The following is a 20,720-nucleotide window of genomic DNA, read 5'->3' on the forward strand; positions in this document are numbered from 1 at the left end:
GGATAGAAGCTACTAAGAAAGACTGCATTCTTGCTAGAATATTCTGAAGGACAGATTTGTTCTGAATAATCTAGACATTGCCATCAGAGGGCAATAGAGGGCAGAGAGAGAAAGGCATGCTTTCATTTTGTTTGCATGATCCATGATCCTTCTTTGTTAATTTCCATCTTAAATGTTAAGGGTGGAACAGGGAGGGGAGAAAGTTACTGTTAAAACTTGATGGGGCCGGGCGCGGTGGCTCATGCCTGTAATCCCACCACTTTGGGAGGCCGAGGTGGCGGATCACAGGCTCAGGAGATCGAGGCCACCCTGGCTAACATGGTGAAATGCCATCTCTAGTAAAAATGCAAAAAATTAGCCGGGTGTGGTGGCACACTCCTGTAGTCCCAGCTACTAAGGAGGCTGAGGCAGGAGAATTGCTTGAAACTGGGAGGCGGAGGTTGCAGTGAGCCAAGATTGCACCACTGCACTCCAGCCTGGGCAACAAAGAGAGACTCCATCTAAATAAAAAATTAAAACAAAAACAAACAAAAAACTTGATAGGTCTCTTTCACTCTTCCCTCCCCCAAGGAGTGGATTTTCTTGGACTATTGTATTAACCTCCCTTAGACACTTGAATTCCATGCTTATCGCCCCCTGTAGTGTATCTTCAACATAATAAGCAGAGTGACCTTGTTAAAATGTAAGTCAAATCATTCCAGTTCTCTGCTCAGAACTCTCCAATAACCTCCCATCTCACTTAAAGTAAAAGCCAAAGTCCTTACAATGGCTTACAAGGTCCCAAACAGTCTGACCTCATTATTGCTCTGACCTATCTCCTTCCTCCTTCACTCCAGTCACACTAATTTTATTGCTGTTCCTCAAACATTGCAAGGACTCTTTACCTCAGGGCCTTTGCATCCGCTTTTCCTCTGCCTGGAATGCTATTCCACAAGACATTTCCTTGGTTCCCATCCTCTCCTCTTTAGAGCTTTATTCACATGTCACCTTCTCAGTGAAGACTTTCTTCATCATTCTACCTAAAGTTAATCCCTAATACCATTATTTTGTTTTACTTTTCTCCACGCAGTTATTACCTTCTAACCTACTATATACAGTATATCTATTACTTGTTTTATAGATATCTATCTCTTCCTTGCAGAATGTAAGAGACTTTGTCATCACTTCTCTTTACTCTTTCATTTTCAGAACATAGAACAATGCCCAATTCGTTGAGGTACTCAATATATATGTGTTGAATAAATTAATGATCTAATGAATTCAACAAATATTTAAAAAATCCATATCATGTGTCTTATAGTCCATCTGGTGCTGGTATAACAGAATATATAGAACTGGGTAATTTATAAAGAACAGAAATTTATTTCTCATAGCTCTGGATGTTTAAAAGTTCAAGACCAAGGTGCCAGTAGGTTTGGTGTCTGGTAAAGCCCCACATCCAAGATGGTGCCGTGAAGGCTGCATCCTCCAGAGGATAGGAACATTGTTCCTCACATGGCAGAAGAGTGGAAGGGGGTGAACCCACTCCCAAAAGCCCTTTTTATTATGGTACTAATCCATTCCTGAAGGCTCCATCCTCGTCGCCTAAATACCTCCTCTTAGTTCCCACCTCCCAATACTATTGCATTGGTGATTATGTCTCCAACACATGAGTTTTGGAGGAGGCAATCACTCAAATCATATAATCAAGTACCTAGAACTGTTACTAGCAATAAGTGCTTTATATAAAAGCCTGCTTTTATTGATTTGTGTTTCCTTGCCTCATGGACTTTGTGAAATAACAGTCAAGGATGTCACATGGAAATCCACATAATTTTCTATGTCAGTGGTTCTCAAAGTGTAGTCCCCAAACTAACAGCATCAGCATCACATGGGAACTTGTTTGAAATGCATATTCTTGGACCCCCACCTCAGATCTGTTGAATTGAAAACTGTATTTTAATGATAAGCTGTATAGGTGAGTCTGATGCATGCCAACACTTGAGACCCATTGATCTACATTGTAAGCTTATTAAGTTGACAATGCCAGTTAAACTTTTAATAAATTTGTTTCATATCAGAGATTTCAAGTTTTCCTTGGATACAATAAGTTTGAAAATACTCTGACCTTGATAAATGTTAAGTGAGTCTTGTTTCTGGGGACATTATACCTTCTCTTTCCTTTCTTGCCCATGGTCACTCTCCCAGGCCAGGTCCTAAAACCTTATACCTGGGTTATCACAATGGCCTCCTAACTAGTCTCCACGAACTAACTAGTCTTCTAACTACTCTGTAAGTACAAATACATTTCCTTGACTATATAATGAATTTTTGTACATTTTTTTCTGCAAGGAAATTCATCATATAGTTGAAAAGTACATCGAATATAGTGCATTTTCTTATTTCCCAAAGGATTATTTTTATACCAAAGATCTATTTTGTAATAGAGGAATAAGATATTTTTCTACATTGATTTGATTCAACATACATTGAACTGGCCTTTCTCTGCCCTCTTACAGCCCTATTTTTCTCATACTGCAGGCATCTGAATGAGAAAAATGTACATTAATCCATCTGGCTAATTTTAAAGAAGGCCTCAATTATGAAATGATTCATTGCATAAAATTGAACTAAAAGCAGTCACATGCTTAGAGCTAATATTCTTTTCATTAAAAAAGTTTGCATCCACTTACTTTCAGCTTCAATTGGAGTTTTTGCTTATGCACAGCAGATTCTCACCAGCCTCTTCAGTGGCTCTCTCTGAGCCCATTTCTGTAGTTCATGAATCACTGCCCATGAAGCATAATGGAGTGCACAGAGGAGAATTCACGCAGTGTGAACCCTCTCTATGTGCTGCAGCTCTTTTTCCCCTTCTACATCTCTGCCTTTTAAAATTTATTACCTTTTCTTACTTTGCTGCTCAGAGGAACACAGGTTTTTTTCTGTAAGAGGAGTTCTTTATGATCACTCTAAATTTGGATGTAGTGCACAGCAGCTAGGTCATTGTAATACAGTTTCCAGGATTCATCAGGAGGTCTAAGTTGAGGCAGAGCACCCCAGCGCATCCATGCTGATTGCTGATGGTCTTTTTTCTTTCCTTCTCAACTTTGGCTTTTCCCTTGGTTCTATAGACCTTCTTTGGGGTTCTCGTTAGTTGGCCTGCGCTGCCACAAACACTGGTGGTCATGGGATAGCAATGAAATAAACACACATCCGTGTGTGTCTAAATGATGGTATAGTGCAGGAAAAGTTTCCAAATAAAGTTCACATGAACTTAATATTTGGCCGCCAGCCCTGGCTTTACATTAGACTCATCAATTAAATTTGACCCTCTGAAAGTAGAGTCTGAGCACCTCTGTTTCAGAGCTCCCTGGGTAATTGCTAATGAGTAGTCAGGGCTGAGAAACACCGATGAGCTACCAGAACACAGGCCATTCTACTTGTGTAGGAGATTGGTGAGCAAGCCTATGACTGCATTTTTTTTTTACCCGAACAAGCCTAACCAGCTAATAATAGACCCGATTTTTATCTGCCTTATGAGTCTCTCGTTTAAATTCTGTTTTCAAGAAAGTTTTATATATGTCACTTAAAAAGGTGAAATAATAACATGTAGCTGATTTCATAGAAAACAAGGGAAGAATATAGTCAAATAGGGAACAACACTATTATATCAGGGATTGACAAGGAAAGCATCCTCATTGTGGACCTAAGTGTTATAGTGAGAAAAGGGGACTCATTCCCATTGGACCCTGCAGGGATGTGATACAACCCACAGTATAAATGAATTCATTGTAAGGTGAAGTGCCTTATGATGGGATTTTACTACATTTACATTTAGAATATACTCTTTCTAGCTTTTTTTTTTTTTTTTTTTTTTGAGACGGGGTCTTACCCTGTCGCTCAGGCTGGAGTGCAATGGCACAATCTCGGCTCACTGCAACCTCTGCCTCCCCAGTTCAAGCAATTCTCCTGCCTCAGCCTCCTGAGTAGCTGGGACTACAGGCTCGCGCCACTTCGTCCAGCTAATTTTTGTATGTTTAGTAGAGATGTGGTTTCACCATGTTGGCCAGGATGGTATCCATCTCCCGACCTCGTGATCCGCCCGCCTCAGCCTCCGAAAGTGCTGGGATTACAGGCGTGAGCCACTGCACCTGGCCACCCTTTCCATCTTTTATGCCTAAATTTAGACCACTGAAAGGATTCATTAAAATCCAATTTAATTAAGATATTTAAAAAACATACATTGTAAAATATAGTTTTTCAAGCTGTGTTTTTTACAAATATGAGACTATTACACAATACTATAGTTGAAATGAATGAAACATTAATTTGATTTTATATCTATTTCTTTTAATCACCATTCACAATATTGAGATAGAAGCAGAAAATGGAAGACACTATCTTAATGAACTGTATTGATTTTTAAATGTGACCATTGTAAACAAAGCACTTCCAAGCCAGCCCCACAAAGATTTCTTATTTTTATTCAAAAATTTAAAAAATATTGAAATTCACCTGCCATAACTCTCACAAAGAAAAGAGACACCTCAGTATGGCATACAAACAAGGAGCTTTTCATACAACTATTGTTTTATAAGCTTTTAAAATATTTCCTATAACTTTTAGATAGTATTGATAATTAAGTCACTTGATAAAATAATTTTCCATTTGACATAAGCATTCTAGAATCATAGAGTATACATAAAATAATACAGAAAGTGAATTCTTATTTAATATTCATTTACCTGAGTTTCAGGATGGGGAAGGGTGCCCAGAAATATATGGAAGAATTGTAAAACTTAGAACAAGTTAGTAACAGTTGATTAAGCAGCCATTACTCACAAATACTGAGTCAGGATCTTGGAGGAAGAGGGCTCCTCTTTTTTTTTTTTTTTTTTTTTGGCTCGGGGGACGGAGACTCGCTGTGTCGCCCAGGCTGGAGTGCAGTGGCGCGATCTCGGCTCACTGCAAGCTCCGCCTCCCGGGTTCACGAGTAGCTGGGACTACAGGCGCCCGCCACCACGCCCGGCTAATTTTTTGTATTTTTAGTAGAGACGGGATTTCAGAGTAGTCTCGATCTCCTGACCTCGTGATCCGCCCCCCTCGGCCTCCCAAAGTGCTGGGATTACAGGCGTGAGCCACCGCGCCCGGCCGAGGGGGCTCCTCTTCTTAATCCGCTAACTGACATCTAATAGAAACTCAGAAAGTATTGATGAATTAAAGAATAAATATAAAACATTACTCTGTCCTTTAGAAACTAACATTTGGGGGGGGGCAGCAAAAACATAGATATATGTAAAATAGGAAAGAATTATGGGGGATTCTTTAATACAGGTGTCAACTAGTACAAACATAATGAATATAATTACTGCAGTGTGGAACTATTATTCCAGCCGGAAAGGAACCTGGAAATGCTTCTTGTGTTGGGTGATATTTGAACTAGGTCTTAAAAAGTATAGCAGAACTTCAGAGTAGACATTGTGAAGTGGGGAACGACATTCCAAGGGGAAGGAAATGACTTGTATAAGAAATGAAGAAGATTTATTAGAGGAAATAGAAGGCTTTGGTGGAATGTGTGAGGACATGGCCCCTGTCATGGGCCCAAATTGTGAAGGGCTTTCAGGGAGAGGCTAAAATTATTCTCTGTGTAGTGGGAAGCTCTCAAGGCTCTTCAGAACTGCGGCATAGGTCTATTTTAGAAAAGTTATTTCAAAGGCAGTGTTCAGAACAACTTCGAGAAGGTAGAAGCTGTAAGTAGAATGTCTGGGAGGTTGTGTAGTAGTATACACAAGAGTTGAAATAAACCTAACCAAGGAAAAGAATGGATGAGCTCAATTTGGAACGTATCTTAGATGTCAAAAAAGCAGATTCTGAAGACTGGTTGTATGTAAAGGAGGAGGGAGAGGGGAAAAATTTCATTTTAGAGCAACTAGGAATGTGTCTATTTTATAAAATATATAGTTTTGGAATGTTTAAAAGTAAAATGATGCTGGAGGGTTCTGGTGCAAATTTTGAAGAGAACTATTTTCCAAATAGTTATATTGCTTAACGCTTGGAAAAAGAATGACAAAACAAAGAACTAAGTGTGAAAGTGTTCGGAGAAGAAGGCAAGTTTAAAAGCTGAAAGCCTTAGGAAGGCTTCCAGGAAGGCACCAAAATGGCAAGTGCTAAGGGAAAACATGGTATTAAAATGTGAGTGGTGTCTTAGAGATATGAGTTGGGAACTGTAAGAAAGTGGTGAGCAGAAGTTAGGATGAATGCATGTGAGAAAGCATAGACTAGGTAAGTTACCCCCTTACAAGTAAATGGAAAAGCCAAAGCATAAAGCAAAGCAGGAAATGTGGCCATCGTGAAGAATTGACCTAAAACAGTAACAGTGATTCAAAAGGATAGGGAGGATAAATACTGAGTGTGAAGAGGCTGAATAGCATGTAACTTGGTAATGAGTTGTCAACTTGTTACTTTATTATTAAAATAAAATTCTATCAACAGAAACATTGTAAAGAATATATAGATAAATATGAGGTACAATTGTTTGCTCTAAGACATAAAACAAGATCAGGCTTTTTTTCTTAATAAAAATTGTGATTTATCTGATATACCATGCTCCATCAGCTTTACTATCACTGATCTGTTGATAATACTCAAGTCGGCACTAGAAACCCATCAACTTCCAAACTGCCTTCCCAGAAGGTTGCAGTGCTAGGCTTTGGGGATTAGAAAGCAGGCTTGAACTGGAATGAAAGGAACATGCACTGATGAGGAAACCTGAACTGCCCTTGAGCTTCTCTTGGACCCCACTCATTCAAACAGCAACAGTGACAGCAGGAAACCACTTAGAATTCGGTGCATTCAGTGGATTTTCAATAGTTTAGGGAGTTTCTATCTACTGATTGATTCCTGTCAAGAACTTGGCCATTTTCATAAATGATTGTATGAAAAATAAAATGTCACCTCTGCTTCTGCCACTTAGAGAGAGCTAACTACACCATCTGTGATTCAGATATGATCACACTTACCGGAATAATCGCGGGGACAGATACAAATATATCTTCCTATTTCATTGAGGCATGTAGCCTCGTTCTTGCAGGGATCTGAAGCACATTCATCCACTTCCAAGTCGCAGTGTCTGCCTTGATATCCTGGGACACAGAAGCAGGAGTAGCCATCAATTCCATCCTGGCACACGGCCCCATTTTGGCAAGGGCTGGAAGCACACTCATCGTGATCTATCTCACAGAATCTTCCAGTATATCCAGCAGGGCAGATGCAGACAGGATAAATAGGGTCCTGATGGCAAATACCTCCATGTTGGCAGGAGTTCTTGCCACAGGAACCAATGGTAGTTTCACAGATTGTCCCACTGTACCCAGGAGGACATTTGCACAGAAAGCTCCTTTCTCCTGGGGTGTTCACACAAGTGGCACTTCCTTGACAGGGATTGGAGAAGCAAGGGTCTTTCATGTTGTCACAGTCTTTGTCCAAATTATTGGCTGTGTCTGAACAAGAACAATCATTGTCTTTTGAAAAATCTTTGCATGTAGAATTGTTTTGGCAAGAATTTGAGAGGCACCTGGTGTTGTTTTTATTGCAAAAGGAATCTACAAGGAAATAAAAAGTAACAAGATTAAATTTATAAATGAGGACAAAGTTAAAAATCTTTCTTTGTGAACTTTGTGCTGCCTCAACCAAACTCATTAATAAAATACATAGTTGGGTACATCCTAATGAAAAAACTATGTCGTCTACATTACTATATCTAGCACATTGTATGCACTTTCAGTGAACAATGCAATAATTTTCATAGTGATAATACCTTCAGAGCAAGACTTAAATGGACACAGAAAAAAGTTATAGGATATTTTAAGTTATCATTGAAATTTAGTTCCCAGAGAAAATACCATGGAGAATTTTGTTTCCTGATTTAACAGAAGACCTATATACAGGATAGTACATTTTACCGGATGTAGAGTTTAATTACTATTTTCAGACCAAATTATATAGGCTGCAAAATTGTTTCCTTGCAGTAAAGTTTGCCATCTACTGGCTATTTTAAGAAATTCTACCACTGTGAGTTTCAGACTTTTTGTTTTCCCTCTTTTCCTTTCTTTTTTCTTTTTAAGAGCAGCAGAATTCCTTCAAGGAAAATGCCATGAGGAATGCCAATGCACAAAATTGGAAAGTAGATCTGCTCAGGTCGAAGCAGGGGAAGGTCCCTTGCAGCCCAGTCAGACCAGTCTCCTGCCTCCCCTAGAGACACCTCCAAGGAGCTGGGGTTTGAGACCAGCAATTTGAAAACCCCTGCACAAGAGAAAAGAAAATATTTTATATAGTTACTATAAGCAATTATTTCTATATTTGCATTAAGTATTTCTAGTGCTAAAATAAAGTTTTTTTGTCTGCTGAGAAATAAAAGCAAATTTGACCGGTTTTAAGGAAGACAAAGACCCAAATAACAGTAAATATATTTCTTGTGTGTGTGTGTATGCCTCTGTGTGTATGTATTTTCTAATAATTAAATTGACTTGGAAAATAGCCATATTGGTAATTTAGTTTCATTATGAGGCCGAGTATGTTTATTTAGAGCAATGAAACAGTGCAAGGTACAAGACTTTCAGGGAAGAGCATGTTAATTTCTCTATGGTAAGTAGTGTGTATTCCTTTGTCCTTGATAGCTCTATTGCACTTTTCTATGAAACAGGTAATTCTCTAATTTAAAATAATCAATCAAGAATCTGAAAGTTGTATTCAGTGGTTCTTATTATCAATCTTTTCACTGACTTTTCTATTCAGCAATCATAGGAGATTTACCAGTGAGTCAGGATAATACAGTGGGAAGGGGCAACAGACGGGTACCAGGCCTGCTCTGCCTCTCCCAGCCTCGGTTTCTGTTTCTTTTTTTGGTGTGTGAGAATTAAGTCACTAAATTTAAATGCTTTGCAGACACATCGTAAGTGTTTGGTAAATGCTAGCTCTTACCTTTACAAGATGTTGAGAAATAGTTTTGAGTTCTTAATAGAAAATTTACTGAACAAGTACAAAACAGCAATAAAAATAATTAAAAAGGTACAAGTCACTAATAATTTTCACTGAAGAAATTCTATTTTAAGAAAGAGAATGAAACAAAATAAAAAAACTCGAGTCCCTTACATAGAAAGCCTAACAATAGACTAATTCAAGATGCCAACTATGCCCTTCCTGTAAATTACCTGGGAATGGTCAGGATCGGACAAAGATAATCATGAAATTGAATTAAAAAGATTCTGTTCCCCAGCTCCCTTGTTTTTTGCAAGAAAATATTTAACATCTGATTATACATTTTTAAATTATTTATTATTATTATTATTATTATTATTATTATTATTATTATTATTTTGAGACAGAGTCTTGCTCTGTTGCCCAGGCTGGAGTAGAGTAGCATGATCTCAGCTCACTGCAACCTCCATGTCCCAGGCTCAAGTGATTCTCCTGCCCCAGCCTCCCAAGTAGCTGGGATGACAGAAGCCCACCACCATGCCTGGTTAATTTTTTGTATTTTAGTAGAGATGAGGGTTTCACCATGTTGCCCCCAGGGTGGTCTCGAACTCCTGAGCTCAGGCAATCTGCCCGCCTCAGCCATCCAGGACTCCCAAAGTACTAGGATTCCAAGCTTGAGCCACAGTCCCCAGCCTCTATAAATTTCAAGTACCATTTAAATTCTTGGCTCAGCAAAATGCTAGCTATGGAATTTGAGTTGTGATAAGGACTTAATTGTTCAGAACATCTGCTGTATCTTTGTATTGTGCTCCATATCTATTTATTTATAACAAGTGCTCAGTAAATATTTTTTGAGTATTAACTGTCAAAGCCATCACTCTTACCTTAATAGTTTCTTTATGTAAAACTATGCATATGTATATGCACACATATATGTATATTTAAATGTATAATTATTGATCCTTGACCTTTTTCAAAATTCTATTTAAATACCCTCTTATCATCAGTATACTCAGTCTTTTCTTAAGATTTACTAACTTCTCTCCCTAGCTCTCTAATTATATCTGTCTTTAGATATCATTTTAAGTGATATTAATATCAAGAATTAAATGTATCCTTTGTCAGCAGAAGGAAAGGAAGGAGGCGTAGATAGAACTCCTATTATTGCTCATATCTGGGTTAAAGTAGCAATTTTTAATATGCCTCATATTTAGCTAGATAAACACTCCTCAATGTATCCTCACTAATATATATAAAGTTATTCGGGAATTTATTCATTGTTTTGGAAGTATATTTCTGGTGTTTTTTTTCCTCAAACTGTTGAGACAGGCAGGGACTTGGGGAAGTCGCTTCTAGGGACAGGAAAAGAATATGTCACCTGTGGTATGGAGTAATGTTTTTTTCAATATATATGGTTGGTGTTATTTGAAAGAAAATGGAGTAATTTTCCAAACATGTAAAGGCAAGTTTTTTAAATTTTAATTCTATAGTTATCTATATTTAACCTAATTTTACCTAAATAATCAGAGTAGAATAGAGGAATTGTGAACATAAAATTTGATATTTCCAAAAAATCAAATGAATGGTGTCTTATATTGTTTCACCTAGAAGACTGACGATTTAATAAATATTTGCTATGTTTTGCTAATGAAATGTAATCAGAATGAAATAAAAGGTATAAACAATGCTACTGGAGATAGAACTGTCAACATTTGCAGGTCTAAGAATGCCAATTTATGAGAATAAAGTGGTTTGCTGAATTCTCTTTAGCCTGGCTTTCTGCAGAGAATGAAATTTAGTTCCAGGATTGGGGTGGGGAGGGAGGCGGTGCAGGAGGGGCACATCTTTAATCAGGACATAGCCAAAATGGCTTGCACATGGTAAGGCAGTCAATAGAAATTTGTTGAATAATGAATGAGTGAGCAAGGAAACCTGAATTCTCATTTAAGCCTTGCTGTGAAATTCTTACTTTGACCTCTTTTGATAAAATCAAGCAGAACAAATCATTGGTTAAATCACTTACTTTGATGTACTGTGTGATAGAATCCACATGGAGCAGTTAAAATAAGAAGTAGATGGGCTCCTTTAAGACCACTTTTCCTTTGTATTCCTACTGTATATGTGGTCTTAAATACTAAATTGAGGCCAATTTAATATAGTGAGAAGAGGACATTTTTATGGTAGACAGAGATTTCAATTTTGGTTCTAGTAGTTACCATCTCTGTGACTTTAAGAAAAAACATTGTCACTGAGCCTCAGTGTCCTGATTACTAAAGAAAATGATGTGGAGCCATGTATATATAGTGGATAAGCGCATGAGGTTTAGTGCCTGGGTTTAAATCCTGGCTCTGCCACTTACTAAGTCTATGAGTTTTATCAAGATAACATCGCTGTGCCTCAGTTTCCATTTTTGTAAAAATGGCACCTATCTCATAGAGTTGTTATAAAGGGTTAAATTAATGAACATAAAATGCCTAACAGGGCTTGGCACAGAGTGAGCATTATCAATCATCCTTGTTCTTATTATTATTAGGAATAAAAGAGATAACATACATAAAGTTCCTTATAAGAATCAAGCATAAAGTAGTTTTTTAAAAAACACTATTTGCTTTTTCTTTCAATGCAGGGCCCAAAGTACATATATGTTGTTACTTGTCTATTGACTAGCAGAGTGTTATGTACATAGTTGGTGCTTAGTAAATGCATATTTAACAAATGAATAAGTTCAAGAAAATGAAACTATATAATATTGCAAAGAGAGTTTTGGGGGTTCTAAGAAATGCAAGCTTAGCACCAGCACACATTCTCTGAGAATCATACCTAATAATCAGGGCAGGTTCCCATCATCATCAACCACAACTAATACTCATGCAAACTCCTTGAAACACGACTTTCTTACTCCAGGTGAGAAGATTGGTTTTGGCCAAAATTCATTGGTATCACCTGTATCTTAATATCCCTATTCTACTATTAGCTCCTCTTTAGAAGGTCAGTGGCCTCACTGAGAAAGTTTTCTGTGAACATATTTTAAATCCCCTGTATCTGATAGGCACATTGCTATTTGCTTTTATATATAATTTCTGATCATCAGCATCATCACAGATGAAATCAGGTCCTGCCAGTTCAAAGGTTTCTTTTTCTCTCAAAGCATCCCCATGAGAATCAAAGCTTGTGGGTCCTCCTTTACACAGCCTACACACCTAAGCACAGGGTCTGGCTTGGATCAGGTCTTGGGCGTTAGGGTTAGGTAGGGTAAGGGACCAAATGCATGTGCCTCAGGCTGCAATCATACACATTTACCTCATAGAAGATGCCCTGCCCTTTGTCATCCTTAGAACATGACTAAATGATGCAAGTTGTGAAGGTCATTTTTACTGTCAATCATGAAAAATTTTAATGAGGATCTAATTATATTCCTTTGACATTACATTTATTTAAAGCTAATCAGGCCTGAAATCACTGACCTTATTATAATCTATGTATATTTTAATAAGGACAGGCTTTGGAATGACCCCTTTTACTATGGAATAGACATATTTCACTAGTTTCTTTGCCTCTAGCAAATTGAAATTCTCACAGTAAAGCTAAAAATGTTCTGAACAAAGAAGTTTTTTCCCGCTCCATAAAGCCATGTTTTGAAGAATCGATCAATGATCAACAGATATAATTTCAATGTCAATTATACAATGATGGTGCAGGAAAATTTAGCTACACAACACTTTTGTTCTAAAAGCAGATCCAAAAGCTTTAATATCTCTACTAGAGACTTATCAGTGTGCTAAGTTGTATTATATACAATTAATGTTAAAAAAGTGACATTTGTAAAATAAATGAAAACAGCCCTTCAAACTCTAGTTCATTCCACTGTACATCAAAATAGTATTGGCAATCAATATAAGAATGAAAATAATTAGAATAATCTAATTTTTCAATGTTATTTTTGATATTATAAAAATATCTCTAATTTATTGGTTCCTTTCATAACTCTTGTGTTTCATTTAATCCCTATAGAAAAATTATGGGATTGGAGGTATTACATCCATTTTATAAATATGTAATTGAGTTTCAGAATGTCAAATAACTTCCCCAAGGTTATGCATCTAATATGTGCTAGGTCAGGATGCCCAGACTTTAAAATATTTATTTGAAAAAAATCCAAATGAAAAGGAAGATAGAGTCATAAAAAGAAACATCTAAAACATTATCTAGATCAGCATTTTCTAAACACTAATGTTCATATGAACTGCTGAGGATCTTGTTAACCTTGCAGAGTCAGGAGGAGTGGGGCCTCAGACCTGGCATTTCTGATAAGCTCCTAAGTAATGCTGATGCTGTTGGTCCACATACTACACTTAAATAGCAAGCATCTATACCAGTGCTGTCTAATGGAAGTATAATGTGAGCTATATATGGAATGTTAAGTCTTCCGTAACCATGTTAACAACGAAAAACAAACAGGCAAATTAATTTTAAATATTTAACCAAATATATATAAAGCATTATATTTAAATATGTAATTGGTATAAAAATTATTATTATTATTATTATTTGAGACAGAGTCTCACTCTGTCACCCAGGCTGGAGTGTAGTGGTGCGATCTTGGCTCACTGCAACCTCTGCCTCCTGGGTTCAAGGTATTCTCATGCCTCAGCCTCCTAAGTAGCTGGGATTCCAGGGATGTGCCACCTTGCCCAGCTAATTTTTTCTATTTTTAGTAGAGAAGGGGCTTGTCTCTAACTCCTGGTTTCAAGTGATCTGTCTGCCTCGGCCCCTCAACGTGCTGGGATTACAGGTGTGAGCCACCGTACCTGGCCAGTGTAAAAATTATTAATGAAATATTTACACTGTTTAACATTAAGCCTTTGAAATCCTCTGTGTATTTTACACTTCTAGCACGCTTAATTCTAGTCACAGTTCAAGTGCTCAAAAGCCATATGTGATTAATGGCTACTATATTGGATAGTGCAGCTCTCAACAGTTTTCTCACATTTTTGTACAGAGAACTAGTCTAGAAAAATAATGTGTGGTTATGAGTAAGACATTATTCCTCCAGAATTTAAATTATCTTCTTTATGACATTCTTCTCATAGTAGCCATGAATAAAAATATCTCAAAATACTTTCTGAGAGTTTAACTGTGATGTATATTCAAATTGTTAGAAGTCCAATGCAAGGTGTGCTTTTCCCATTAATCCTCCTCATATTTTTACATACTCCTTGAGCTCCTGGCCTGAGCAGCCACAGAATTTATTATTGTTAAGATACAATTGAACACTTACCTATATGCAGCCTAAAGTGTTCTTCATGCCATATATGAAGACTTGTCCTTACAATTAGCAAACAAACTCTTTAAGTTCAGGAACTATAATATATGCTTTTCAGTATGCCTGTATGTATGAGTTATGTATTTGGTTTTGATGACATTTTGAATATCACCTTCTCATAGTAAAATAAATATATGATGATTGTTTGCTTTGCTGATTCATTGGTTTTATCCCAGGGAAATTTGTTTCACTCACTCTATGGCTCACTATGCTTGAACAAAGACAGAATGATTTGTTTCTGTCAGGTGACTCAAAGTTGTGGACCAAATTTGGGGAAAACCCAGGTTACTGTGGTTACTGGATAACTTGGAAGTCATCATGAATATATTTTTTATTTTCTTTTTATTCAGCTAAAAGCCCCATGGCAATGAGCACAACAACTACAATGCCATTGTGCCTTTGGTCTCAATAAGATTTTTCAAGAATTTATGAATGGCTCCTTGCCCAGTGTATTCTGGCACATGCTGTTCTGAGCAGGGCCTTGGTGAATACAGACATGCCTCAGCTCATGTGCATAGCCCTATGGCACACATGGAGAATGGGTCTTGATCTCCCAGGGATCCATTTGGCAAACTCTACCCCAGAAGGCTATGGCAAGTGATTATGTAATGAATTCTGAGGCTTCACTGCTGAGCACAAAACACCAGGGAAATGAGAATAGCTTGTATTGTTTGAAATCAGAGAGAAGGAGATGCATGGTTGCTGACATCCTTCTGAGATTTGAAAGAGAATATCTGATGTTTTGAATTGGCAGCTTAACTGAATAGAAAAGAATAAAAGTATAAGGATAGCTCTACTGTAGAAAATGCATGAGACATCATACCGTAATTGAAATCATTCTTGTAAATATATGGCCATTTCAAATCAATTAATTTAATTAATAGTTTAATAATAGTGCTTTACTTGATATGATAATTTAGTTTTTAAAATAAATCCCATATACTCTTCAACATTGTATATACCTGTAGTGTACAACATAGAGTAGATAATCAATAACTCCCTATTAAAGTCAAGCAGTCAAACTCGGTCCCCATCTTCCTCTGTTTAACTACTTAACTAAATTTAAGCCTTCCATCTTTCTTTCTCTTGAAAAATTATTTCCTGCCTACCACCATCTACTCCTGTACCACATTCCTGTCGTAAATTCCCCTCGATCTTTCACTTATAAGGGCTCCTGAAGGATGCTTATGTATGAAATGGAGGCCTTTGATTTTTTCTATGTCAGTTTTTATGATACTAAAATTTAATACATTCAAAACTTATCCTACTAAACTTCCCCATGTTTAGTTCAAAACTAAACCAGAACTTATCCTACTAAACTTCCCCATGTAATACCTAGTGAATTATAAGTCAAATAGGGCCATGTCTTTTCTGGAGCACACTAAATAGCCTAATAAAGGATGAGTATTCAGACTCCATTAGTTACAGTAGGAAAAGCTCCACCTGTTAGGGAGCCCAATAGGTGAAATCAGAGTGTATATGAAGTATTAGTAAAGCAAGAGCCCTTGAGTGACCTATGTCAGAGTGAACACACTTTCTCATGAGGACTATTTACCGTTTTCCAATTTTTGGTGAATACTATGAAATGCATATCTTTAAGACTATTTGAATTTCCTGTGCAGAAATAAAGTAGGGATGCTATCAATTATTTCCTGAAGTGAAGGAGCCTAAGAGCTGATCGGCTAAGGCCAGGTCTTTATAGAATAATTAACCATTTAATCTTTACAAAACAAAAGCAAGATTTTAAGCCTTTCATCAAATAAGCCAACTAATATTCATCCTCCAAGAGGATGCTAATCCTGTGGGATAAAAGGGGTTAAGAGGCCCTTAACCCCTTTTATCCCACAGGATGATACCATCTCACACCAGTTAGAATGGCAATCATTAAAAAGTCAGGAAACAACAGGTGCTGGAGAGGATGTGGAGAAATAGGAACACTTTTACACTGTTGGTGGGACTGTAAACTAGTTCAACCCTTGTGGAAGTCAGTGTGGCGATTCCTCAGGGATCTAGAAGTAGAAATTCCATTCGACCCAGCCATTCCATTACTGGGTATATACCCAAAGGACTATAAATCATGCTGCTATAAAGACACATGCACACGTATGTTTATTGCCGCATTATTCACAATAGCAAAGACTTGGAACCAACCCAAATGTCCAACAATGATAGACTGGATTAAGAAAATGTGGCACATATACACCATGGAATACTATGCAGCCATAAAAAATGATGAGTTCACGTCCTTTGTAGGGACATGGATGAAATTGGAAATCATCATTCTCAGTAAACTATCGCAAGAACAAAAAACCAAACACCGCATATTCTCACTCATAGGTGGGAATTGAACAATGAGAACACATGGACACAGGAAGGGGAACATCACACTCTGGGGACTGTTGTGGGGTGGGGGGAGGGGGGAGGGATAGCATTGGGAGATATACCTAATGCTAGATGACGGGTTGGTGGGTGCAGCGCACCAGCATGGCACATGTATACATATGTAACTTACCTGCACATTGCGCACATGTACCATAAAACCTAAAGTATAATAATAATAATAATAATAATAACAAAAAAAAGAAAAAAAAAAAAAAAAAAAAAAAAAAAAAAAAAAAGAGGCCCTTAAAGAATCTGTTTACCTCAGGTCTATTTCTAAAGCACCCTACCATGTTGTTATAGAAACCACTTGCGTCTAAAAATCTCCCATCATAATTATTGCTGTAGTGACCACCAAAAGACAAGAAACCAGTTTTTCATCCATTTGCCATCATCTCCCCCTGCCCAAGATAGTTTTGTTTCTAAATCCTCCTATGTTGCTGGAAACACAGGGGAAAAAAGAGTAAACAAACTAAATGGGTGAGAAAAAAAAGAAAGAAATGATGACACATTACAAGCAATAAACTGATCCTAAATCTTTTGTTTATACTCAGAGAGAAAAGAAATTGTAATTACACAGACAAACTAGTTTTTAAATTGGTGACCAAATCTCTTTATTTCCATTGTTTGAACTCAAAAGTATTAAGAAATTATATTTTCAAATAGGAAAATATTTAAAAAATATTCTCCTTTTTTTTTTTTTTTTTTTTTTGAGATGGCATCTCACTCTGTCACCCAGGCTGCAGTGTAGTGTAGTGGCATGATCTCAGCTCATTGCAACCTCTGCCTCCCAGGTTCAGGCGATTCTCCTGCCTCAGCCTCCCAAATAGCTGGAACTACAGGCACCCACCACCACGTCTGGCTAATTTTTTTTTTTTTTTTTTTTTTTTTGTATTTTTAGTAGAGACAGGGTTCCACTATGTTGGCCAGGCTGGTCTCAAACTCCTGACCTCGTGATTTGCCCACCTCGGCCTCCCAAAATTCTCCTATTTTTAAAGCCATCATTGAGCATTTTAGAGAATTTCCCAATAATATACCTTTGTTTAATATTGTCTTTTTTAGTGTAAATCAAGGTGATTTTCCTATATTCATTTATTAGAAGATATTATCAGGTCCTATTATAGTCTCATATTTAAAAAGTCAATTTCTGATAACATTTATCATTTGCTTGTAATGAGAACATTCAAAACCTTCTCTTTGGAACATATAATACATTGTTGTTAACTCTAGTCATCCTGCTATTCAACAGAACACCAGAACTTATCCTCCTGTTTAACTGTAACTTTGCACCCATTGGGCAATCTCTCCTATCCCCGCTTGTTCCCTAACCTCCCCATCTTCTGGCAAGTACTGTTCCACTGTCTACTTCCACGAGAACAACTTTTTAGATTCCACATGTGAGTGAGATCATGCGCTATCTGTCTTCCCATGCCTGACTGATTTTACTTAACATAATGTCATCCAGGTTCATCCATGTTCCTGGAAATGACAGTATTTTATTGTTTTATGACTGAATAATATTCCCTTGTGATAGTACTATTTAAATCCATTTATCCATTGATGAGCATTTAGGTTGATTCCATATTTTGGTTATTGTGAATGGTACTACAATAAACACAGGAGTGCAGATATCTCTTCGAAGTACCTATTTCATTTCCTTTGGATGTGTACACAGTAGTGGGATTGCTGGATCATACAGTAGTTCTATTTTTATTTTTTGAGGAAACTCCAAACTATTAATATTTTCCAAAATGGCTGTACTCATTTATATTCCCACTAGCAGAGTGTAAAATTTCTCTTTTCTCCACATCCTCACCAACGCTTGTTATCTTTTGATTTTTTGACAGCAGTCATTCTAATTGGAATGAGGTGAAAATTTCTGTCATCTTGATTTGCCTTTCCCTGATGATTTCTGATGTTGAACATCTTTTTTTTTTCATGTATCTGTTGGCCATTTGTATGTCTTCTTTTGAGAAATATCTACTCAAGTCTTTTGCTCATTTTTTGATGGGTTTACTTTTGTTGTTGGTGTTGAGTTTCTTATGTATTTTGGATATTAACCCCTTATTAGGTGTAGAGTTTTCAAATATTTTCTCCCATTCTATAGGTTGCCTCTTTGCTCTATTGATTGTTCCCTTTGCTATGCAGAAGCTTTTTAGTTTGGTGTAATCCTATTTGTCTATATTTGCTTTTGTTGCTCGGACTTTTGAGGTTTTATTTAAAAAAAAAAAAAAAATCCTTACCTAGGCCAATGTCACAGAGCTTTCCCCCTATGTTTTCTGTTAGTAGTTTCATTTCAGGTCTTATGTTTAAGTCTTTGATCAATTTTGAGTTGATTTTTGTATATGGTGAGAGATAGGAGTCTAGTTTCATTGTTCTGCATGTGGATATGCAGTTTACACAGTACCACTTATTGAAAAGGCTGTCCTTTCCCCATTGTCTATACTTGGTACCATTGTCAAAAATTAGTGGGCCGTAGATGCAGGGATTTATTTCTGGGCTGTCTATTCAGTTCATTAGTCTATGTGTCTATTTTTATTCCATTTACCATGCTGTTTTGGTTACTCTGGCCTTTTGGTATATTTTGAAGTCAGGTCATGTGATGTTTCCAACCTTGTTATTTTTGCTCAAGATTGCTTGGGTAATTTGAGGCCTTCTGTGGTTGCACACAAATTTTAGGATTTTTTTTTCTCATTTTGGGAATATTGTCATTGGTTTTTCGTTTTTGTTTGTTCGGTTGGTTGGTTTGTTTTGTTTTGTTTTTTGTTTTTTTGAGGCAGAGTCTCACTCTGTCACCTAGGCTGGAGTGCAAAGGCGTGGTCTCGGTTCACTGCAACCTCCGCTTCCCAGGTTCAAGTGATTGTCCTGCCTCAGCCTCCCCAGTAGCTGGGATTACAGGCATGTGCCACCACACCAAGCTAATTTTTGTATTTTTAGTAGAGATGGGGTTTCACCATGTTGGTCAGGCTGGTCTTGAACTCCTGACCTCAGGTGATTCACCCGCCATGGCCTCCCAAAGTGCTGGGATTACAGGCGTGAGCTACCGTGCCCCACCTGCCATTGCTATTTTGATAGAGATTGCTCTGAATCTGTAGGTGCAGAGGTGTACATTGTACAGACATTTTAACAATATTATTTCTTCTGATCCATGAACATGAGATATATGTGTCTTCTTCAGTTTCTCTCCTCAATGTTTTTTGGTTTTCATTGCAGAGATCTTTCACCTCCTTGGTTAAATTTATTACTAGGCATTCTGGTTTTTTTTTTTTTTTTTTTTTTTTTGTAGCTATTGTAAGTGAAATTGCTTTCTTCTCAGATAATTCACTATTGGTGTATAGAAACATCACTGATTTTTGCATGTTGATTTTATATCTTGAAACTTTACTGAACCTGTTTATTAATTTTAATAGTTTTTTGGTGAAGTCATTGGGGTGTTCTCCATATAATATCATGGCATCTGTAAACAGAGACAGTTTGCTTCAGTGAATTTTAAAGTTTGAATGTGACATTAAATTTTGGCACTATTTTGTGTAAAAATGGCATGTATAAATTAAACCAAACATAATTACTTTTTTTATTTTCTTGTCTCAGACTTTGTCTCTTAATATTCACTTTCTTTGTGTATTAATAACAAGCAAATTTTATAGTTGGAGTTTATGGTGCTTTGGTTCTTATATTCCAACAGACACATATAAAAATCTGGGTCGGGCGCGGTGGTTCACGCCTGTAATCCCAGCACTTTGGAAGGCCGAGGCGGGCGGATCAGGAGGTCAGGAGATGGAGACCATCCTGGCTAACACGGTGAAACCCCGTCTCTACTAAAAATACAAAAAATCAGCCGGGCGCGGTGGCGGGCGCCCGTAATCCCAGCTACTCAAGAGGCTGAGGCAGGAGAATGGCGTGAACCCGGGAGGCGGAGCTTGCAGTGAGCCGAGATCGCGCCCCTGCAGTCTGGCCTGGGCGAAAGAGTGAGACTCCGCCTCAAAAAAAAAAAAAAGCCTGACTTTGAAATAGTTTAAAATCAGAGTTTTGAACCAAAGCTCATGTGATGAGGATATGATGT

General features: G+C 37.3%; 1 protein-coding gene across 2 annotated transcripts in view; it reads right to left on the reverse strand.

The window, feature by feature from the left end:
• Positions 1-20,720, reverse strand: part of CRB1 (crumbs cell polarity complex component 1) — a 211,720-nt gene that overhangs the window by 143,467 nt on the left and 47,533 nt on the right. For both annotated transcript variants that reach the window (XM_063647634.1, XM_054452101.1), the window contains exon 2: positions 6,999-7,580. In XM_063647634.1, coding sequence (XP_063503704.1) covers positions 6,999-7,580 — 582 coding nt within the window. The remainder of the gene's footprint in view (positions 1-6,998; positions 7,581-20,720) is intronic.

The sequence above is a fragment of the Pongo pygmaeus genome, chromosome 1 (genome assembly GCF_028885625.2).
Source record: "Pongo pygmaeus isolate AG05252 chromosome 1, NHGRI_mPonPyg2-v2.0_pri, whole genome shotgun sequence".
NCBI lineage: Eukaryota > Metazoa > Chordata > Mammalia > Primates > Hominidae > Pongo > Pongo pygmaeus.